The sequence below is a fragment of the Stylophora pistillata genome, chromosome 7 (genome assembly GCF_964205215.1).
Source record: "Stylophora pistillata chromosome 7, jaStyPist1.2, whole genome shotgun sequence".
In the NCBI taxonomy this organism is placed as follows: domain Eukaryota; kingdom Metazoa; phylum Cnidaria; class Anthozoa; order Scleractinia; family Pocilloporidae; genus Stylophora; species Stylophora pistillata.
The window spans coordinates 9699162-9723164 of record NC_142525.1 but is presented as its reverse complement, the minus strand read 5'-3'; the positions used below and the strand labels follow the sequence as shown (position 1 = coordinate 9723164).

The window sequence follows — 24003 nt, the reverse complement described above, 5'->3', positions numbered from 1 at the left end:
GCGTGTAGTTACGGCGCCTCACCTTCGTTTATAAATTCACGCCTTTTGTACATTTTTTTCCGTTCTCAGTTGTTCCGTGTATATTTGTTATTTTATTAGGTTCGCCAGTCATTTTTGGTCACGTCACATTTCATATTTTCGTGTTCATTTTTTATGCATTGTTTCTTTTGTTTGGTATGGCTTCTTCTCCCGTAGTTTTCTTGTCGCCGTTGTCATTATGTTTTAGTCGTCGTAGTCGCCACGTAATCTTGTAAGTTTCGTTATTTTGTCCGTCATTTGGCCTGTCTTATTTGTATTTCGTTTTGGTTTCCTGTTATTTGTGGATTTCGACTACAATGCGTTTTCATCGTGAACCGACCGAGAGAAAAAAAAAATTTCTAAGTCCCTGAGAGTATTCGAACATCAAAACCCAGGACTCCGCGCTTCAACTCTATTCTTCTCTGCTACAGATAACTCTTATGTCAGCTTGGCTGTTTTTAGGTTCATATGTGTAATGCGTTTTGCGACATGCGTTCTACACCCTGCTTGGATCAGCAATGTCGAAAACGTCATGTGTGTAAAAGACATGTAAAATAAGCAATATGGCAAATCCAGGGCTCAAAAAGATAGTAGAAAAAGGATACAGTACTAGTCTCTTGTCACGAGATAGGGAAAAAGAAAAAAAAAAGTACAACATCCTTTGTTACTCTAGCTGTGTTAATGATACGTAGTTTCCCTTCAAAATCCACGACATAGCATGCAACGCTGTTTTTTTTTTCCAGATTTGTTTTGTAGATTAGCGAGTTTTCGTGTTTGCTGCAGGAAAGACATACTTGCGGATGAAAATGAGTGACAGTTTTGTTGGGAACTTATTTCCATCAGTTCAGTAAGTGGTCGTAAGGAAATCTTTCCGTAAGCATTCTTATTTTCTTTTCAAAGTTGAGAATTTAACTATGGGTGGTCCTAGCACCGTTCTTTTTCTCCAATTATACACACGAACCCACCTTTCTTTTACTTCTTGGTGACAACGCTGTCTCTATAGGACTTGTTTCCATACCAGAAGAAAACTTTAGACTTCGTGTTAGGCTGCCACTGCTATCAGAACTCTCTGTTGTGATCCGAGCGAGCTTCTTTAAAAATGTGCGCTTGGTTTTGTACGTGGGAGTTCTTTCAACTTTCATCCTAACAACTGATGTTTTCCGGACAGTCGACACACTTTTAGTGTGTGATTCTAGCCCAGGAGTCTTGCCTGCATCTGGTTGGTCTTTCGACTCTTTATAAGCCGAGTCCCTCAGTCCACTCAAGGCAACTTTCCAGAATATGCTTCCATAAGACTCTTTTACAAACCTCAGAAGCTGCCGGAGTTCGCCATAAAAAGTCTAAAAGAAAATAAGGATGCATATTACAGTACATGAAAAGTGTGAGTTTGGGAGTTAAGTACTTCACTACTGCTACTGCTAAAGATACTGCCTCTGCTACTGCCACTACTACAGATATTGCCACTGCTACTACCACTTCTACCGACACTGCTACTACCACTACCGCTGCTGCTGTCACAACTTGTATTGTATATGAAAAGTGTGACTATGGGGGCCGAGTACTTCACTGATGCTACTGCTACTACTACTACTACCGATACTGCAACTGCCACTGCTACTGCTACTGCTGCTGCTGCGCTGCTACTGCTACTGCTACTGCTACTACTACTACTACTGCTGCTGCTGCTACCACCAATGCTGCTGCTACTACTACTGCTGCTAATACTGCTACTACTGCTGCTGCTACTACCACCAATGCTGCTGCTACTACTGCTGCTGCTGCTGCTACTACTACTACTGCTGCTGCTGCTACCACCAATGCTACTGCTTCTACTGCTGCTGCTGCTACTACTACTACTACTGCTGCTGCTGCTACCACCAATGCTGCTGCTACTACTGCTGCTGCTGCTACTGCTGCTGCTGCTGCTGCTACTGCTACTACTACTGCTGCTGCTGCTACTACCACCAATGCTGCTGCTACTACTGCTGCTACTACTGCTGCTGCTGCTATTACAACTAGTGATACTTCTACTGTTATTACTGCTGCAAATGCTACTGTTACTGCTACTGGTACTTCTGTAGCAACTATTTCATCAAACTATTTAGAATAGCTAGATAATTAGGTTTTATCAACTGAATTGATAAATACGTATGATGCACGATCCTTGCAGTAGATAGCGCTATTTGAGCAATAGCGAAAATCAGACTTGAAAAAAGTCAGGCCTGTACGGGACTCGAACCACTGACCTCTGCGATACTAGTGCAGCGCTCTACCAATTGAGCTAACAAGCCAACTGGGAACAGGCCGTTAAGTTGATTCGTAATAAACCCGTGAAAGTGATAAATGAGATACAATAAATATATGAAGATCATATATTTTGAACTGCGGTGTTAGATACGTATGATGCACGATCCTCGCAGTAGATAGCGCTATTGCTTAAATAGCGCTATCTACTGCGAGGATCGTGCATCATACGTATCTAACACCGCAGTTCAAAATATATGATCTTCGTATATTTATTGTATCTCATTTATCACTTTCACGGGTTTATTACGAATCAACTTAACGGCCTGCGCCCAGTTGGCTTGTTAGCTCAATTGGTAGAACGCTGCACTAGTATCGCAGAAGTCAGTGGTTCGAGTCCCATACAGGCCTAATTTTTTTCAGGTCTGATTTTCGCTATTGCTTAAATAGCGCTATCTACTGCGAGGATCGTGCATCATACGTATCTAACACCGCAGTTCAAAATATATGATCTTCATATATTTATTGTATCTGAATTGATAAAGTTAACTGGCCACCGTTAAGAGTGCCGAATGTTAACCCTTTGTCAGAGTGATTCGCTAACCCCCTTTAATTAAAATAGCAGTTTCACCTGGTGTGAGAGATGTGTGGAATCTCATGGGATTCATTCAGTCGGCCAGAGTTTCAGAATGGATAAATCAATTCTCTCGCTATAAATATTGCAGTACTTAGTTTCATAACTCACCAAATTTTTTAGCTCAAGAAAATTCATCTCTGCTACTCTACTAAGTAGGATCTTAAAAATGCTACCAATAATGACGCCATTGACACCTTCTGGCATGGAAAAAAGACTCTTCTTTCTCGTCGGTTTGTCTGACTTGGGGGCAGGCATCATCTCATCATCAGATTGTTCCTGGTCTTCCTCGCAGAAACCCAAAAGGGCATGAAGAAAGTCTACTAAGTCTTCAGGAGGTTCTAATCTCGCAAATTGGTGGAGCCACAATTTGAATGCAGCTTCTTCGCTTCGAAGGAGTTGAGTCAGGAGATTGTTTGCTGTGTTCCGAAGTCGATCACCAGAGTTACCTCGGCAGCCATCTCCACATCCTACAACAGTAATGACGGATCACGGTTAGTTTGTAGATGTGAGGTAACGACAGCTATTTCAAGAAAGATTGACCTCCAGAAGGATTATAAAATGTACTTTAAGGGAACCAAATGACTTTGGGTTCAAATTCGAGAAACGTTTGAATTGACCAAGTTGAGATAGCAAAGTTCTGACTTGTACATGTCTATCAGTTATACATACAGAGTACGTAATGAAAAGTCTGTTCGTATGTTATTTACGCACGGGTTGGTAAAGTATCAGAAATCGAACGAAAAAGGGATATGCTTGTGAAAATGAAAAAAATGGTGACCTCAAAAGCTCATTGCGTCGCTGTCAGTACTTTTTAATCTTAGGTTTTACAAATTCGAGTGCTGCAAAATTGCTGACAAATGTGCTAATTCGCTGGGAAAGAAAGGACAAACTGCCTTCCAAGCTTGAATAAAAAGCACCTTTATACGTTTTCTTCGGGGAAAAAAAAAAACTTATCCTCGTCTTCCTGTCGAACATAATTATCGTCTCCTCATCAAATGAAAAATACGATTGGGCCATTTTCCGCTTCATAGACTGGCTTGCGAATAAAAGATAACTTCACCCTGTTCGATAAGTAAGTTAAAAGAAGAAAAAACACAACTTTACCCAAAGGACATCCCAAGGCTTTGATGACGCTCACCAGACAGCCCATGGCTAAACTGAGGAAACTCGGAGGCCTTCCGTAAAAGCTAGCGCGCAGTCTACCAAGGATGTTGTCGGTATGAGGGCTTCGGAATCCCACAGCCTGCGTCTCGGCAACAGTCCGATCATCGACTTCAATAGAACTGCCTCGTTTCTTGGATTTCTTGTTTTGATGAATCGTAACTAACTGCTGCAGAATGGTGAGCGTCAAGTCACTGATTAGTGCAGAAGGATTCTCACGCGTGATGTTATACAGAGCTTGCAAGATCATTAGAGAGCTCAGTCGGCCGTCAATGGTGATGTAGTCAGCTGCACCGGGAAACACAAAGTACCTGTCGATTTTTGTGTACGAGTCGCGGTTGACAGGTGTTCGTGGATTGTCACATAAACCCAGCAGAGCTAAGGCTTTTCTGTTTGTTGTCACCATGGTGGGAGGTTTAAGCAAAGGCTGCATTTCGCTTTCAACTGAACTGCTGCTTGCGTGACTTGAGTTTGTATGCTCTGAGAGACGCTTGAAAATTGCACCATCCTTCAGCTGCTCGCGTTTTGTCACCTCGTCAGTTTGGACCATTCCACCATGGAATTCCTGGACTTCACATTCATAAGAAACCATGCTCTCAAAAGATACATGATGATTATTTGATTCCTTGATTCTTGTACACATCCGAGAAGGATCAGGTTGAGCATCGTAGTTTGAAGAGGTGCTGTACGATGGTTCTACAACATTGGTTTGCAAAATTGTTTCTTTTGTAGAACTAACTGAAGAGCCAATGGTGGCGACATCATTCATATTTCCATTTTCAAGATCCCTTGCATGACATCCAGCATCTAATGGATCGCCACTGTCTTGCTTATTGGTATTTCCGGCACCAACAACAGGTAATTGAAGGGTGTTTGACGGCTTAATGTAAACTTTGGTATTCTGAAATGTTCTAGTCTCGCAGACATCTTGAGAATCGTCACTAACTAGGGTCTTCGCCTCTTGCTGGGTCATGCTCCCAGTTGGCGAAGGTACAGCTGTCAACACTCTCCCCCCTGCTGTCCCCCCTGGTGATGATTGCACCCTTATCCTCAGTCTGATGGAGCCTGTGCGTTCTAGCCCTTGGGCTGGTGATCTTTCTTCGTCAAAACCTTCTGGAATCTTTAAAGTGCTCAGGTTTTCAGACTGTAATTCAATGCTAGGATTGGTTGTTTCACTTTTTTGAGGAACTGTCAGTTGTACACCATTAGTGACAGTTGATCGTTGATCCTGAGAAGTAATGTTATTGGTCACATCTCCAATTTGACATACGCACGTTGCAGGCGTGTTGGCTGCACTTTGGCTGCTCGATCCTCCACTTCGTGCCTTACCTTCTTTGTTTACCTTCTGCCCTTCTGCCCCATCTGGTTTTACACAGTCATTACCGTGAACCACGCTTCCTTCGCCGCTAACATCTGGTGGTACAGTTAATACTACAGACCCTTGAACTGGTATTTTATCTCTGATCTCTTCTGAAGTCCCTCTGCTTGTTGCTTGATCAGGAAGGTTGAATTCTTTCTTAAGGTAAGCAGTGAGATAACGCAAAGCCCACATGACACCATTTTCATCCCACCCCGTCGACAACAAGCACTTCAAAACTGCAACATCAAAAAAGGTAGCTGCGGAAAAGTCTGAAATTGAATCAGCTGCTGTGCTCTGATCTGCAGAACTGGATTGACCTCCTTTTCCCCCATGTTCAGGGTCGGTATCTTTTGATATGACTTCACAAGTAAATGGTGTTATCGACGGCTGCTCGTGTCTCCAGAGGGGTCCCCAAATGGCCACCCCATTTTCTAGTCTGAATGTCAGGTCACTTTCTCGCATGTGGTACACATGAGGTGTGAGTTCGTGCACAAACTGCTCAATGGTGGTCAAAGGGTATAGTAAGCTATCAGTGTCCACAACACAGCAAACACGAGGTCCCTCCAACAAAATCCAGTGAAGAGTGAACAAGAGTTCACGTTCTGCATTGCCAAGTCTATCAATGTTTCCCAAGCGTCCCCTATTCGAAAGAAGCAAGGAGCAGCACTGAAGAATGTAAGGCACTGATGACTGTATCAGGTGCCATCTGTTTATGCTCTTCACAGCACTGGCTAAACTGGGCTGCAGATCTTGAATTCGGTTTTCACAAATAATCCTCTCAAACGACTACAAGAAAGAGAAAAGTAAGGAGGTCAAAGGCTATTACAAAAACACGACTGTTGCTCTTAGTTAATCAATTATGCAAATGAAGATAGTAATTTCTTTTTTTCAAATGTTGCTCTTCTTTTTCTCGATTTTAATTACAGCCAAAATACACCTTGGTTTTTGAAAATTACATGTAGCTTGACTTTTTATCATGATATTTTTCATTATCTAAAGACTTCACTCTCACCACATCATGTTTCAGCCCTGTTGCACTAAGATAGCCAAACCAAGCAAAATTTTTATGTCCTTTTTCGGACCAAGACTTGTGAACCTCATCTAATCATGTGGAACATTAATTTCAGATGTTGCTCTTCTTTTTCTCAATTTTGATCATCGAAAAAAATACACCATACACTGTACCTGTGGTTGCATCTTGATTTTTGGACAGTACATCTATTTTGACTTTTTATCATGATAGTTTTCATTATTCAAAGAGTCTACTGTCACCACATCATAATTATAAGTAAACCCTGTTGCTTTTTAGAGAGCCAGACCAAGAGAAATTATAAAGTATCTATCAGGAACAAGGCTTGAAAACCCCATTTACAGAATGCAAAACATCAACAAACTTCTGAAAAAAAAAAAAAAAATCTTGTGCTAAATGCTCAACAGTTACCAGTAGCCATCCACAGTTACAGTGAAACTACTGTACGTCAGCTGTGCACTGTTTCTCAAAGCAGTGCTTGTAGATGAGTCATTGGGTGACTGAAGATTCTGATATCAGACCTCTGGGTGCCCAGCTCTTTAACCCATCCACTCCCAGCAGTGACCAAGACAGAATTTCTCCTCACTGTATCAACTACAGTGAACAACTACAGGGTGTCAAGTGACAAATGACACTTAGAAAATAGGAAAATAGGAATGACAGTGACCAAAAAATAGGAAATAAATAGGAATTCTCACCTCAAAATAGGAAAAAAAATAGTGGGATTTCTTTGAGTTCTATCCTCTTAACACTCCCAACAGAAACTCTGTTCCACAACCCAATGTTTTAATATTTAACAGGCACCATGACATACATCCATAATGCATTGCAGCCCCACTTCAACATGGCAAATGCACATACATGCAAATGAACCTCCCAGAATCCCTTGCATGTTATCAAAAGCACTGAGAAAATCTGGGCACTAGTTTCAGAAGAAAGTCACTCATAAAGGCTTCAAACTGGTCTTTTTTGACATGAAGTTTCTGTTTTTTGTAGAATTTATCAATTTTATTTGCAATTTTATTTCAAATATTTCAAAATGTTTCTGGCTTTGCATACTAGTAAAACCCTAAAAATGTAGGAAAAACTAGGAATTTCATGAAAAAATAGGAGAAAATAGGAGGCAGGCCAAAAAATAGGAAAAAATAGGAAAAAATAGGAACTTGACACCCTGCAACTACAATGACGACTTCATCCCACAAAACACTCACCGACCCACTACCACCACCGAAACAGATGACACTGCAACTCCTACGGCTTCAGCAACCATACCACACATAAAAGGCATGTCTGAGAACATCTCGTGCATCTTACAACCCTTCAATATCCACATCGCCCACAAACCCATCACCACACTACGCCAGTTACTAACCAGCATTGAAGACAAGGACGAACTGAGGAACAGACAGGAAGCGATTTATGAGATCAATTGCTCCGACTGCCCAGCCTCCTACAACGGAGAGACTGGTAGAAACCTCGCAGCAAGACTGACTGAACACAGACAGGCGACAAGGAAAGGTGATGTCAGCAATCACATTGCTGAACACCATCGACTTACCAACCACAACATTGACTGGGACTCTGCGCAATGCCTAACCTACAGTGCTGACTACTTTCAATGACTGACTCTGCAAAACTGGTTTACTAACTTAGAACAGACTCCCCTAAACAGGTGACAACTACTACCGGCTCCATACAAACGACTCATTCACGACATAAACATTACAAACGAACTGAACAGAACGACCTAACTTTACCAATGGATGGAAACAGACCCATCACAACCGACTTACGCCACTAGAGTCTTACAGCCAATAACATCACGGTAAAACTGACCAATCATTTTACACAAACTGAAATAAAAGAACAAGCTACTAAAAACAACTATTCACTTGACTCTGATGATGACTTCTGCACAGGTTGTCGAAACGTCAGTCACTACCACCGACAACAGTCCTTCTCAGGACTTAACACTCACCCGGACAATCACACTACACTTTCACAAATATAGTATCAAGCAGACAAGTGATGAGAATAAAGAAAATATCAATAAGGGGATAATTGGTAGATCAAATACTAAATTCTCCAAATTAACATCACAAGAGTTGTATAAAAGACAGAAACGAGAATTATGAATGAGATCTTTAGAGTGAAAGAGTTAAAGCTTTGCACCACAAAAGCCAAGGTACAAAGTCACTGCAAGAAAAAGGTGAGTCAACTGTGGCCCCCTGACCTACTCTACTGGCCATGGAGCATCAAAAGTTTTTTGCTGGGGTACAATTACATACAATTCTAAATTCAATAGAAAAAATTAAAAATACATGTAAGAGTGATTTCATACCAAACAGGCTGATTCATAATTTCTTCTCACAAGTTTTGGTTTTAGTAGTTGACTGCAAAAAAAAAAATTAAAAACATTTCAGAAAAGTGATTATAATTATTAAATTTTGTGAGAGCATCAGTTAATTTTTTTTTAATATCTAACAGCTACTAAATGCAGTTCCACATTTAGTTAATACAGCAGAATAGAGAACTAAAAAGAGATTGTTTCCATCAATTGGAAACTACTGGTTATAATTATAGCAAGCTTCTGAACTCTACATTCACTCTAGATGCACGTCTATGTACATGTACATGCACTACCCAATATAAATAATTTATCACATCCATTTTAAAATCACTAGTGATCCTTGCAATCTGATTGGCTCTCATCCTTGCAATTTATCCACAGATTGCCCCATTTCTTGCTCTAAATCACATCTTTTTCCAGCCACTGAGAAAGCTACAACTGTGTACTAGAACACAACAACCAATCAAATTTCAAGGCTTCTTTCAAGTAACCAATCAAATAACAGGAAAATGACAAACAATTTTTGCAACTTTTTACAAACCATCTTAGTACTGGATCAATTTAAAATTTGGACAGACTAAAACATATGTTGTGTCTGAGCAACTGAATTTGGTGATTTTCCTCACCCTACATATATGTGCTCCATTGATTTTGAAATCACACATATGATTTCAGCACTCAGTTCAATGACCATTATATAGTGACCTCCCAATAGGATAACAAGCATTGTGATCTAAATTCTACACGTCTACTGTAATTGAAGTTTTGCAGAAAAAGAAGCGTGGTGATAAACCGCCGCCCAGTTAGCCCAATGGATAGTGCACTGGACTGTTGCGCGGGAGGTCAAGGGTTTGAGCCCCGGCCGGACCAACACTCAAGGTCTTAATAAAAATAATTGAGAAGAATTTGCTACCTTAATTTCTATAAAATCAAGAAATGTGACCTCTCACGGGAAAACGTTCCGAATGGTTAGCCGTTTTTAAATGGATAGCCGTTCACCAGCCGTTCATCGGCTGTTCGACTGGATTGGCATGCCGTTTGAACGCCTCCAGCTATCCATTCTTGAATATTCATCATCCGTTTGAACCGTTCGAGCTATCCGTTTAAGAAACTTCATCATCCGTTCGAACGCCTCTAGCTATCCGTTCTTGAATATTCATAATCCGTTCTAATGCCTCCAGCTATCCGTTCTTGAATATTCATAATCCGTTTGAATGCCTCCAGCTATCCGTTCTTGAATATTCATCATCCGTTCAAACAGTTTCAGCTGTCCGTTCGAGAAAATTCATCAGCCGTTCACTTTGCACTTTGGCAACGATGGTAGAAACATTTTCGGTGTGATCGCAATCCATATCTTCTCTCATTGAATTCTCCATTTTGTGATTGTGTGAAATGGTGGTAATTGACACAAGTTGTTAGCAGTTACCAAGGCAACACATTTTTGATGGAGTGACAGGGAAGCTGGGATTATGGAAATTTAAACCCGAATTGAAGTTGAGAACTATGCTTTTCGCGTGCAAGTTCCTTGGTTGTACCTTATTCCTTGGTTGTTCCTTGGTTGTACCTTGGTTGTACCTTATTGTACCTTATTCCTTGGTTGTACCTTCCTTGGTTGTACCTTAATCGGTCGAATTCAATGATAAAAATATTAATTATAATCCATTTGAATGCTCCGAAAGCGAAGTCGAGTTATTCAAACGATTGAGTTTCGACTCATTTCAAGTTATCTTTACATAGATTGTGTCAAATACCTTGCGTTACTTAACACCGCATCACCCAACGCATGACGCTTTCATGAAATAATCCTTCGCTTTGGCTCAAGACAAGAGCTTGGGATGCCTGTGTCGGCATTTGTTTTGACGAAACCATCTGTTCAAATAATTTCTACAGGCCATCACTTGTTCGACCGCTTAGCCGTTTATCCATTCGATCTCATCTGTGAGGCTCATCTCAGTGTTCGAAAAATTATCCCTTCAATAATTTTCATAAGCCGTTCATCCGTTCGACCTCATCCGTTCGAAAATTTTAATTAGCTCTTCATCCGTTCGACCTCATCCGTTCGAAAATTTTAATTAGCCGTTCATCCGTTTGACCTTGTCCGTTCGAAAATTTTCACCAGCCTTTCATCTGTTTGACCTCATCCGTTCGAAAATTTCAATTAGCCGTTCATCCGTTCACAGTATCCATTTCAAACGGCTTTCCAAGCCGTTCGTCACCCGTTCACTTGCTGTTCCATTCACTGTTCGAACGGCTACCATTAGGAACGTTCTTGCATGAGAGGTCAGAAATGGTTAGACATTCTAGTCTTCTCGGATAGGGACGAACAAATGAAGGTCCCGTCTCCTGCAGGGTTGGGGACAGGAGACATTAATTTCCCACACAAGAGATTACTGTGTGATGGATGTCCTCCCCTGGGGTGGGATGGGTGGGTTTACTGGGTCCGCTGTAATTGGAGCAAGCTGTCGTGGTGTCCCTGCCTGTCGGCAAATCTAATAAATTAAAATCTCACCACTATAATTCTACTCCTAAAGCTTAACATGCATGTACATGTCCACACAAATATACCCAGTGTGTTAGTCTTTTAACATTATTGCGTACAAAACTGATCTCAACTAAGACAACATTCCTTTATGAAAATCAGCCATCGATTTTTTTAATGTTTTATTTTTTTTTTCATTTCTTTGATAATCCTAAAACTTTCACTTACAACTGTGCAAGTAGGCAAAGAGTACTTCTCCAATGTATGCATGCAGTGCACTAGAAATCCCTCCATAAAAATATAATGACCACATACAGTACAATTGTACTACTTACGAAATAGAGATCAAGTTTGTTTCAAATCGTAACAAAAATCTAAAATTAGTCCATCACTTAAATCCTAATTTAATAAAATATTTTGAATACGCAAGAGGAATCTGAAATTTACGCAAAGTCACGTTCATTTGGAAAACACTGCACCACGTATAATTATGTATGCACGAGTAAACTAGGAGAATCTGATATTCGATTGATCTTCAAATTCTAAAATTTTTCGAAAGAGCACTTAAATGTCATCTTTACGATGTCCGCTCTCTGAAGATCAACACAAAACGGCGGAGAGCAATGAAACAGGAACATACTATTACAGCTGTGATTATTACCATGTCCACGGTACGTACAGTATAAATAATAATTGTACGAAACGTTTGAACGTGACGAATAGGATTAAGTTTTTAAGCTGAAAGTCAACCACTCGAAAAAGCACTCAGAAAATAACAACAATAAAAAGAAAAATAGCCTTAGACCCTCTTGAAGCTTACTGTTCATTTGCTTCAAATAAATTTATATTTTTAAGTTTGAAAAAAAAGAACATGGGACACAGAAATTGGTCCTGAAATAACTTTGGACAAGAGCCAAGAATTTAAATCGGCCTTTGTGCGAGCATTCTACCTCAACGAACGCCCAACATACAACTTCTTTATGTCACGAAGAAGATTTGCACTTTACCTTGTTTGCCTCCAGAAGTATGTCTGAATCGGCAGCGGAATAACACGCCTTTCGCCCTCAAAATTTCGCGTCGTAAACACTTTGTCCGTTGCCATGAGCTATAAGTCTGTGTTTTGCCCTGAACAACTAACGGTAAACGGATGAAGAGAACTTTCACAATGTGCCATCGCGATCACTTCTTAAGGACAGATGTTCGACAAATATCTAAACAACACACATCAGAATATTCAAAATATCTTCGGCATCAGCTGTAAGTCCGCCATGTTTATTTACAAGCTCTACAAGGCATTATGGGAAGGGAGGGCCAGGCTCCCTTTGGGAGCTTGGTTACGTAGCCACCCGCAGTAGGCAGAAGAGAAAGAAAATTAGGTGTCCATGTGAAAGGAGAGTGTCATTCTTTGAAAGTTTTGTGGAGGACACACAGAGATCTTAATCAGATATTATGAGTCTGACATCAGCAGGTTTGTGATATGTGTTTATTTTATAAGTGGTCATATTTGATGGTTCAAAGTGACAACCTTTGAATTGCATTTTCACGCGGTCGATCGTCAGTTTTGTGACTAAGCAAAATTGATTACCGAGCACTTTAGTCAAAATTCTCGTTTGACAAATGTAGGACGTTCTACTTCACTTTTATGATGCTAATGTTACCTATTTGCTGAAATCGGTTTTGTTAGGAGGTTAGAAACTACTGACCATGAACACACTATTATGCCCGATCACAGTCGATTCGTGACATGACATTTAATTGATCTCAAGTGAAATTAAACTTTATGAATGTAAAAATATAGACCAGAAGGAAAGAAAAAGAAGTGAGACTAGATATCTTCTAATAAAAATGACACACTTTTTGATTTGGTACGAATTATTTTACCTCCTGATTCAGCTGGTTGTTTTAAATTTTTTCATCTTCAGTTAGACATAAGCATGGGAAACATCAGATAGTTCTTTTATTATAAAGTATCTGAGATAGTGAGTAACTGAGGTAAATGTAATTGGCTTCTACTGAAGCCCGTCATCGTAGTGTTTCAAGTAGAAATTCCTTTCTGGCCACCTTTTGGAAGTGAAAGGCCAATTGAATCACTTATTCAAGCTTCTACTCCATAAGAACAAACCAATTTTGTTTTTGTAATATGGGGCTCAACACTAATGGTAGCCCACTAGCCACAGACTAGTAGAAATTCAGTTTTTGCCAGTGGTTCTTGATCTCCTCTAGCCAGGTTGGCTAGTAAACAAACTGAAATTGTTGTAACATCTAAGATGTCACTAGCCACTTGGCTAATAAGTTGAAAAGTTAGTGTTGAGCCCTGTAACAGCTGTCAGCCAAACTAAAAAAAAGTTGTGCTTTCCTGTCAACTCATCCAGTTGTCATAAAATGCTTGTGCTTGTCTTTTTACCTGCGATAGCAGGGCTCCCTTGCAAGTTTCATTAAACAAGGTTATGGAGGTCTTTGGACTGCTTTTGATTTTTGGTTGAGGAAAATATGTATTTATGTGTTTGGTTTTCTTGAATAGCTGGTCTGCTGGCTTTGCTTGATGAAAATGAATATGATTTAAAGGTAAGTGTTGTTTTCACACTCTCTTTACCAATAAGAATCAACATGTATATATGTACTTGCCACTAGAATTGCATAAGTGATTGAATTCTTGTATTCTGATTAACATAGCAAGGTATTTTGCATGAAACTGCAAGTCGAAAGCAAGGCTAAGTGAACTAAGTTTGCATTTCTCTCAGTTATGTGATTCAAGGAAAATTCTTTATCTGACTTGTGAATTCAACATTAAATTGGGCTTGAAAACGGATATCGCATTGTTGGTTTTCATATGGAACTGAATGCAGAATTCCCTCATCAGGTAATGAATTTTTCTACAATATCTTCATCTTCCTTTTGAACAGGTCTTTGCTCTTAAAAATCTTCACCACATTGTTGATATATTCTGGGCAGAAATCTCTGAGTCTGTAGAGAAAATGTGAGTATTTTTACAGGCTTCTGTTTTTCTTACAATAAATAAGCTCTTTATTTTTGTACATTATTGTATATTTAAACTTAAATTATGTGTGGAGGGTCATACTGTACATGTAAAATGTACCTTTTTACCTTTGTAATTGGGTAAACAAAAATCTGCTCCTTTTACTGTACAAAAGTTTAATCCTTGTTACAGCATATATAGTTTGTTTGTTTGTTTTTTTTTTAATTCAAATTCTTTTACTCCTGTTGTTCAGTGAAGTATTATATGAAGATGAAACATTCAAGCAAAGACAGCTTTCAGCCCTGCTGGCATCAAAGGTAAACAGACTAATTCTAACATATGAATAAAGGCTGATAGTTTCCAAAGAAACTGTTTGGCGCTGCATGAGTGGGGGTAACAAAATAATTTGAATAAATTATATGAACAAAGTTGAAATGGTAAATTGGCCACCGTTACGGTTATAAAAGCTGACGTTTCGAACGTTAGCCCTTTGTCGGAGCGAATAGAGGAATTGTGGGTTCTGTGTGCTTTTAAAGACAGAAATGGAGCTATGTGGTTGGTGGGAACATGTTTTTCTCGTTGCCATGTTCCCACCAATCACGTAGCTCCATTTTCTGCCTTTAAAAGCACACACAACCCGCACTTCCTCTATTCGCTCCGATGAAGGGCTTACGCTCGAAACGTCAGCTTTTATAACCGTAACGGTGGCCAATTTACCATTTCAACTTTGTTGATATATTTAAATTAATTCTAACAAAAACATGGCTGCCAGTGTTACTGATAGGAGATAAATAAACTGCGATAGGCCACTGTTAGAGGATAAGAATTATTAATATAGAGTCCACGCAGATAAGAGTGGTTTTTGTACTTGGCGATTGGATAGTTTGTTAGTGATTAGCAAGAATACAGCCTTGTTCCTCTAAGCAGCCCCAGAGACTACAGTAAATTGCACATCAAGAGCAGGGCTTGACACTAACTTTTCAACTTACTAGCCAAGTGGCAAGTGACAATTTAATTACAGACCATCTGATAGGGTGTGGAAAAAAAAGGAAAGTTATACGGAAATTTTCGGCAATATTATGTGGAAGAAAGTGACAATTATTATGCTGACGAGACGCCAGATTATGCAGAAATTTCTAAAAACTTAATGAAGTTGTTCCCTTGGCTTTTTCCAACGTACTTACATGTTAATGTCTTACAAGAATTTTTGTCCTTTATGACATGTTTGACCTTTTGCTGCCATTCGTGGACAGGTATGTCTTCGTTCAACGCAGTTTTTTCATAGTTTTCGTTGTTGAGTTTGTCTGAAGCTTAGTAACCAGCCATTAAATCGGACGAGGAAAACTGAACACCGGAAGTCCCAAAAATGTTAAAACAAAAGTAGAACCCAGGCCCATCAACAGAAGATGCATGGAACACCTGGCGGTTTAAAATTGTCTACGAACAAAACTCGTGTCTTCGTCGCTGTTTTGGGTGAATAACTTCTTCAAAATGATCAATCTTTTTGCTATTTTTGCTTCTGAGGATGTTAAGCAGTTGCTTTCTCGCTTACCGTATATGTGGAAATTTTCTAGTTTTATGCAGAAAAATGCCCCAAGGATGCGAGGGATGCGGTAGTAGGCGAATTATATGGATCCGCACCACCTGATCCTGTCAGATGCCCTGTAATTAAATGTTACAACAATTTCAATTTGTTTACTAGCCAAAATGGCTAGTGGGCTTGAAAACTAAACCACTAGCCATAACTGAATTTCTACTTGTCTGCGGCTACCGTTAGTGTGAAGCCTTGAAGAGGTCACTTTCTGAGCATTTTTCAGGATATTGTCAGAAACAAGCTTTCTTTTTTTTTTTGGCTTCTACAACTTGTACATGTAGGTGGTTTATACCAAAACAAATGTCCACCTCACTGTTGTTGATATTGGTTAATATTTACCTCTACTTTGGGGAATTATTGTTAATTATTGCGAGGTGCATGATAATGACAACTAAATACAGTATCTAAATTATATGTGAAATACTTGAAAGCAACTACAGTAGATGCACATTGTATGTGGAGTTCAAAGCATTATTTATCGATCAGAAAAAGTAGGATCTACTTGAACCAGTCTTAGTCTTTGAACCTTATCAGTTACTTTTTGTTCTTATTCAGGTGTACTACCACCTTGGTGCCTATGATGATTCCTTAGCATATGCGCTGGGAGCAGGAGACTTGTTTGATGTGAATGGTCACTCAGAATATGTGGAAACTATCATTGGTATGGTCAATGGTTTTAAACGTTAAAAAAGTTTGTTTTTTGTAGTGTAAATGTCATTTTCGTTTGCCATACTGTAGTTACACTGTAGGTTTTAGGTCAAAAGAAGAATGAAGAAATTATATGGTGCAAATTCAACATTAGCTTTTAAAACTGCTCCACCGTGTATGTTAATGATCAATTATTTCAAATGAACTTAAGTTGTTAACCCCTTTCACCTTTAGGGCTTGACACTTACTTTTTAACTTACTAGCCGTTATCTTCGGTACACAAATTCTCAAATACTACACAGATCGGTGAGAACACAAGCTTTTAATAAATCCTCTGGACAGGGATCTTCTCTGCCTCTTGCCGGTCAGCGGCCTTTACAGGACTTCATGTTACTACACTAGCCAAGTGGCTAGTGACAACTTAGATGTTATGACAATTTCACTTTGTTTAATAGCCAAACTGGTGAGTGGAAATCGAAAACCACTAGCCAAAACTGAATTTCTACTAGTCTGTGGCTAGTTGGCAACCATTAGTGTCAAGCCCTGACCCTGATGTTAGCATTTATCTTCTTGGAGCTGTTCTCTTTACATTTTCCTTGATACTTAACAAGGAGACGTGTATCGACATCACTATCCTAGCTGTATACAGGAAGGTTGTCATGTAGTGGCCTTATAAGACTGCGACAAGTCTCCTATACAGGGACAGCTCTGTGGTAGAGCATCTGATGTACCAAATGGAAAGTTATGGGCTCTACTCCTTTTGAGGGGACTTGTACATGTAGTTCTTTTTTTTTTCCAAGTACAGTATGCTTGTGCCATTCTCTGAATGACATCAGTTTGTCTTTCATGATTGAAAACACTAGGCTTAAAAATGACCATCATCGTTTACATCATTGTTGTGCAAAGAGAATTCTGTTGACAGTCAGGAGCTTTTCAAATAATTATTGGTGATCATTTTCTATATTCTCATGACCTTTACATTTGATTCAAGGGTGTTACTGTATGGAGAAATTAGAAGCCAGTCACTCATAGGGTGAAAGGGTTACATAAATGGACAGAACTGAATAATGTAAATGCACATACTAGGTTTCGGCATGGAAACATGAATTTTGAGTCATTTGGATTGGTTGATTTCTATTCTGTTGCCTCGAGGTGTTGTTTTCCTTGCCACTTTTCTCTTGCAGAACAACTTATAATAACTTTTAAAAATTTTGTATGTATCCACTAGATACTTTTGAAAATTAACTTTCTCAGCCTAAAAACTTTGGAAATAGCAAAATGCCTTCAATGACAACAAAGTACCTTGGTTTTAAATGCCAGCTCCTTTTTTGCAAATTTTGCTAAATTTTAAACCTTGCACACTTGAGTCTGCATTGTTGACTGCATACCTTTGACGTTATTCAGCTCTGTAACTGTTGGTTAAATGTACAGTATGGATAAATTACCGTATTTACCCGTGTATAATGCGAACTTATTTTTCCCGAAATGAACACCTAAATTCGAGATGCGTATTATACACGGAATCCTTTGTTTAGGCTGACGCGACATTAGAATAACAAAGACACATAAGCGTGCGATGTAATTGGTCTTTAATTTGAGGGTAAACTAACCTACCAATGACATGTTAACAATTTGGATCCTTGAATAAATTTAACTAAGTAGTTAAGCGAACAGCTGATCAACAAAACAGTTACTGTAATCTTGAGCAATCAAACGTAAACATGACTACAAAACTCGCCGGAACCAAGCGTCAAAGTTACACAGTGTCAGATAAGTTACGAATCATCAATTTCGCCGAACAGCATGGAAATCTCGCTGCTGAAAGAGAGTTCGGAGTATCTGAAAGTAATGTTCGCTTATGGCGGAAGAGCAAGGAAAACTTGAAAAAGATGCCTCGGTTGAAACGAGCAAATCGTGGCAAAAAAGCTGCATGGCCAGAACTTGAGGTTGGTCTCCTCGAATGGATCACAGAGAAACGGAACAATGGTCTCGCCATTTTACCATCGCTGGTGAGGCTGAAGGCCCTCGACATGGCAAAGAACGAGAAATATGGGATTCCACAAGGGCAGTTTAAAGCAGGCAACCACTGGTGTCAGCGTTTCATGAAGCGTAATGGCTTGTCTCTTCGCCAAAAGACAACTCTTGCCCAGCGGCTTCCAGATGACTATGAGGAGAAAATCGTGCGATTCCACCGCTACATTATCGATCTTCGCAAAGAGCACAATTATCCTCTTCATGTTATTGCTAACATGGACGAAACGCCACTAACATTTGACATGCCGCCAAATCGAACCATCAACAACTCGGGAGAGAAAACGATCAAGATTCGTACTACGGGTAATGAAAAGAACCGCATTACAGTCGTGTTGACCTGTGCTGGCGATGGAAGCAAACTGAGACCGATGGTAATCTTCAAAAGAAAAACTCTCCCAAAGGTTGCCAACAAGCACGGAGTTGTAATCGCCGCTCAAGAGAAAGGTTGGATGGACGGTGAAGGAATGAAAACATGGATCGACAAAGTTTGGTGTTCGAGGAGAGGTGGCCTGGGGAGAAGAAGAAGCCTGCTTGTTTGTGACGCGTTTGAAGCCCACGTGACCGAAAGAGTGAAAACAGCACTGACACGAGAAAACACGAACTTAGCAGTAATTCCTGGCGGATTAACCTCGATCTTGCAGCCGCTGGATGTCTCTTTAAACAAGCCGTTTAAAGATGGTGTTAGAAAGAGGTGGATGGAGTGGATGGCGGAGGGAATCCATGAATTTACAGCGAGTGGCCGCCAAAAGAAACCATCCGAGGAACTGATCCTTTCGTGGATCGCAGGAGCATGGCAGGACATTTCCGAAGAAATGATTGAATCCTCATTTCTAAAATGCGGGATCACCAACAGCCTTGATGGATCCGAGGACGACCTAGTTTACGAGGCCAACGATGACTGCAACAACGAGCTCGATGACTCGTTTGCAAGAGAACTGTTCCAGTCAGACTCCGAGTCCGAGTTTGAAGGATTTGATATGTGAAAGATGTTGTAACCATCATTTCGTTAGTTTGCCAAGTTAATTGAAATAAATAATGTTATACAATTTTACCTTCTTGTTGAGTAGTTTATTTTTCTTTTTTCTCAAAATTTGGTCTGAAATTGGGATTCGTATTATACACGGGTCCGCATTATACACGGGTAAATACGGTAGTGTGTTTTACTTTGCAGCCAAATGCATCGACTCGTACACAGAGAAAAGGGTTTATAAAGCAGAGAACCCAGATGAAGATGTTATCATAGATACAAGACTTGAAGCCATTGTGGACAGGATGTTCAAAAGATGTTTTGATGATGGAAAATACAAACAGGTTAATATTCTAATGATATGGCATGTATATTATCAGCTTATAGACACAGATCAGAGATGCTTTTGCTACAGACAACAGAGCCAAAACTTTTGAATCACTTATGGCTGTGGATCCTCAGATCTTTTGCTGTGTGAAAAAAAATAATTGTTTATTAAGCTGTCTCCCTGTGCTTGTGCATGCATTGGATAGAGTGTTACACCTGTACATATACTTGAGAAGATAAAGATTTTACGTGTGCTGTAGTTGACACACCTGGGAAAGGAATTACCCACTGTCTATTGTAAACTCTTTAACTCAAGTACAGTACAGTACCAAAAAATATGATTTATCTCGTTTTACGGTCTAATACACGATGGGGGCTGATATTTTGGGTGTCTCATTGTATTCATACAAACAACAAGAACGAGTGTGTTTGTGCATAATACATGTACATACAACAGCTGTAAATGTAATTCAATGGCTTAAAGATTTGTTATCATGCAACATAAAATATAACTTGTTTTTTTAGGCTGTTGGAATTGCCCTGGAAACAAGAAGACTGGACATATTTGAACAAGCAATTTTAAAATCAGTGAGTTGTTTCTTGTCAAAACACTTGACATTAAATTTTGAATCTCAAAACCAGAACCAAGTTGTCAATGTTTTGAAATTAACTGAATTTACTGTACAACTTTAATCCTTTGTTCAGGATGATGTGCCTGGGATGTTGTCCTACAGCCTAACAGTCTGTATGTCTTTAATACAAAGCAGACAGTTTAGGAATAAGGTAAGGCAACTTTATTTGCAAGCATAAATTTGCACTTGTAGAGTTGAATTTGAAAATGCTATAAATTGTCACAGTTAACTCCTACTACCTCAGTTGCTCATGCTTTTCTCCCAAGTTCTGATTGTTATTTCTCCCATCTAGCTGCTGCACATTTCCTTGGAAATTAGTTACAAGAATTGCTTTTAGATCATGATAAAAATTTCTACCTGATCAATTTGAGTATTCTCGTCATCAGTTTGCCGGTTAGCATATGGATATTATAGGGAGAAGTTACATGTTAATCACTTCTGAGAGTGACAGGGCTCGAAATTAAAAGAAAAGTTCAGTCACCATTTTGCGACTTGATACACAAATATAGTCACAAGTTCACGAATTTTAGTCGCAAAAATCCAGCAGTTTAACAAACAAAAATTAATATGAGCCTGCAATGCATATGAGTAAGAGATGGCTGCAATGGCGGCTGATCAAGGCAATGGCATTGTGTGCACAACATTGCAGATAAATAATTAGGTACAATTTATCTGCAAACATAAAAATTAAGTCACAAATGCAACTGTATTGGTCGCAATTTTGAGCCCTGCATCGTAATGTTATTTTTCTGATTTTCAATGCATCCTTTTTTAATAGCAAAGGCATAGCAAATTAATGTTTTACATTCAGTTGTGATTAAATACAGTTTTTCTTTCCTTTCTTAGGTTCTTAGAGTCTTGGTACAGCTGTACATGAATCTAGGAACTCCAGACTTTATTAGTGTTTGCCAGGTTTGTATACAATGATAACAACTGCACAAGTATGCATTTTGCATGTAAACAATGATGTAAATTGTTGCCCTTGCTTATTAAGTTTCAGTTTATTTTTTTGTTGACATTGTAACTTTGGTTTTATGTATTTTTAATCTGTTAGTGTTTCATATTTCTTGATGATGCTCAAGGAGTGGCTGATATTCTGGAAAAACTTATAAAAGACAATGAGGTAACTAAAGATGACCTGCACTGGTTTACAAATTGAGTAATGGAAGTACTGCATCAGGGGCAAGGGAGGGGGATCTGATTTGCTCTGAACGGCCAACAATCTAAATGGCCAATTCACATTATCAACCCAGTTGATAAATCCAAATTATTGTGAGGTGTCTTGTGGCTGCCATTTCAGTCTCCCCAACCCAAGGTCGGTGTCAGTTATTGTTATAAGAGGCTCTAACATTACTGTGAGAGGTTGTAAGTTTTAGCAAAATATTGGCTCATGGTGAGATTTCCATGGTTGCCGACCAGTTAAGGTTATCTTATTTTGCCAGCCGTTTTCCTGTATTTCCTGTTGTGTGTATAGTACCTGCCCCCGTATCCTATATCCTATATCATTGAGGGCCACTAGTTACTAAGTTGAAGCACTGTCTCGTGTTACCCTCGTTAAATAAAGCTGATTGATTGATTAATATCTGCCAATCTGTAAGCTTCATTGTAATGAAGGCTGTTTCTTCAAATTAACAGAAAGATCAAACCTTGATGGCCTACCAAATTGCCTTTGATCTGTATGAAGGAGCCACCCAGCAGTTCCTGTCATCTGTAACATCTGCACTACAAGCCACTGTACCTTTTGTGTCCAGTACTGCAGCAACAAACTCTGATGGATCCACAGAGGGTAAAGCTGATAAGAATGGTAGTACAGAGAAATCAGGGTGAGTGATTACAAAAAAACCCAGGAAAGTCAACTATTTAACTCCCAGATGTGATTCACATGTAACTTCTCCCTTTAATATCTATGCATTATCCAGCAAACAGGTAATGAGAATACTTAAACTTATCAGGTAAAAGTTGTTATCTTGATCTTATGCCAAAATTCTTGTAACTAAGATACAAGGTGTGTGGCAGTTAGAGGGGAGAATTGAAAATCCGATCTTGATCATTCACAATAGCTGACCTTTGCTATAATTATTCTGTAATCATTTCAAAAATTGATACTTATTTGAATTTGTGTTTCATATTATGAAGACAAAGCTTCGTCACTTAGACAAAAATTATTTACTAAAAAATTCTGGGCATAACAGCAATAATAAAGTTTTTTTTAATCCATCCTGATCAATTAGATATTATCTGCAACTAGACTTGGTACTAGTGATAATGACTGACATTATCTTTTGATATCATTTCTAGTGATTCAGCTATGGACACCGATGAAGGAGAGAGGGAAGTTCCTGCTAAGAAGCCAAAAACAGACTCCGTCTTGGTGAGTGAAACTAACATTACAAGCTGAATGCAGTCCTGAAAAAAAATTAATAAACCCCCCCCCCCCCTCACAAAAAACCCTAGATAATTGTGGTGTAAATTACTCCTGCAAATACATGAAAGATTGACAAGTAGGTTCTTTAAAATCTAATAAAAAATGTTATTATTGTTTTTTCAATGCATGATAGAGTGAAAGTGATAAAAAACTTTTTGACAAAGTGGACAAGCTGGTGGCAATCTTGGGTGGTGAGACATCCATAGCTCTTCATCTGGAGTTTCTTATCAGAAACAATCATGCCGATCTACTTATTCTTAAAAACACAAAGGTACAAGTACTTGTCTTTTTATTGATTAATCATAGAGTTATTTTTTTTTGCTAGAAAAATCTTCAACACGTACAGTACATTTAGTTGTTGTGGCTCAGAATGCCTTTAAACTGTAATATAAAAATCAGTGTCAAACTCTCATTTGCACCCGAAAGCCAAGCAGCTACAGCAAATTAATTTTAAAGAATATTAATTTTTACAGTCCAGTTGTAAAATTTGGGCTCCACTGGACTTACGGTCAGATGTTTTCTGCATCCATAAGCTTTTGGTGGCTGCTATGCATGCACATTTTGGTCGATGAGAGAAAGCATTGTCCACTCTCGATTTCAATACAATGCAAATTGCAGGTATTTTAAAATTTTGATGCTGACATAAATCACCAATCAGAGTTATTAAAGGCACTGTACATGCATGTGTCTGTGTATTTTCTATTTTCCTTGTTTTATTCAGTTATCAGTATGTTTATTTTGGAGAGAGAGGGGAGAAAAGGAGTGACCTTATCTTAGGCCTATGTGTAAATCCTACATAATTTGTTTCCAAAAGTATTGGCCCTCAGTCCAACCCAGAGCTTGAATATCATGGGTCTTATTTTCACTTTCTTTTGCATTTCTTTGTACAGGATGCCTCTAGAAATTCAGTTTGCCACACAGCCACTGTAATAGCAAATTCCTATATGCATTGTGGAACAACAAGTGACACTTTTCTTAGGTATGCTTTGAAGTGAATTTCATATATTTTAAACTTTGTGTGTAAAATTCATTTTCTCTACCTTATTTTTGATTTATTTATGGATTTCTTGTTTCGTACCAAGGAAATGAATAGTTGAGGTGATTTTTTTCCTTTTCTATA

At 39.0% G+C, this 24003-nt stretch overlaps 2 protein-coding genes across 3 annotated transcripts in view; one reads left to right on the top strand and one right to left on the bottom strand.

The window, feature by feature from the left end:
* LOC111325495 (protein unc-80 homolog) overlaps positions 1–12560 on the bottom strand; it is a 49137-nt gene extending 36577 nt beyond the window's left edge. For both annotated transcript variants that reach the window (XM_088728053.1, XM_088728054.1), the window contains exons 1-5: positions 12287–12560; positions 8792–8843; positions 4004–6206; positions 3008–3366; positions 984–1358 (exon numbers count right to left, since the gene is read on the bottom strand). In XM_088728053.1, the coding sequence (XP_088584179.1) occupies positions 984–1358; positions 3008–3366; positions 4004–6206; positions 8792–8843; positions 12287–12381 (3084 nt within the window). In that variant the 5' untranslated portion in view covers positions 12382–12560. The remainder of the gene's footprint in view (positions 1–983; positions 1359–3007; positions 3367–4003; positions 6207–8791; positions 8844–12286) is intronic.
* A 35-nt stretch (positions 12561–12595) lies between these two features.
* LOC111325511 (26S proteasome non-ATPase regulatory subunit 1) overlaps positions 12596–24003 on the top strand; it is a 27903-nt gene continuing 16495 nt past the window's right edge. Inside the window, exons 1-14 of the mRNA XM_088728064.1 lie at positions 12596–12747; positions 13801–13844; positions 14183–14256; positions 14510–14573; positions 16406–16511; positions 19704–19843; positions 20352–20414; positions 20532–20609; positions 21305–21370; positions 21513–21581; positions 22094–22281; positions 22757–22829; positions 23017–23154; positions 23774–23862. Coding sequence (XP_088584190.1) covers positions 12729–12747; positions 13801–13844; positions 14183–14256; positions 14510–14573; positions 16406–16511; positions 19704–19843; positions 20352–20414; positions 20532–20609; positions 21305–21370; positions 21513–21581; positions 22094–22281; positions 22757–22829; positions 23017–23154; positions 23774–23862 — 1211 coding nt within the window. The 5' untranslated portion in view covers positions 12596–12728. The remainder of the gene's footprint in view (positions 12748–13800; positions 13845–14182; positions 14257–14509; positions 14574–16405; positions 16512–19703; positions 19844–20351; positions 20415–20531; positions 20610–21304; positions 21371–21512; positions 21582–22093; positions 22282–22756; positions 22830–23016; positions 23155–23773; positions 23863–24003) is intronic.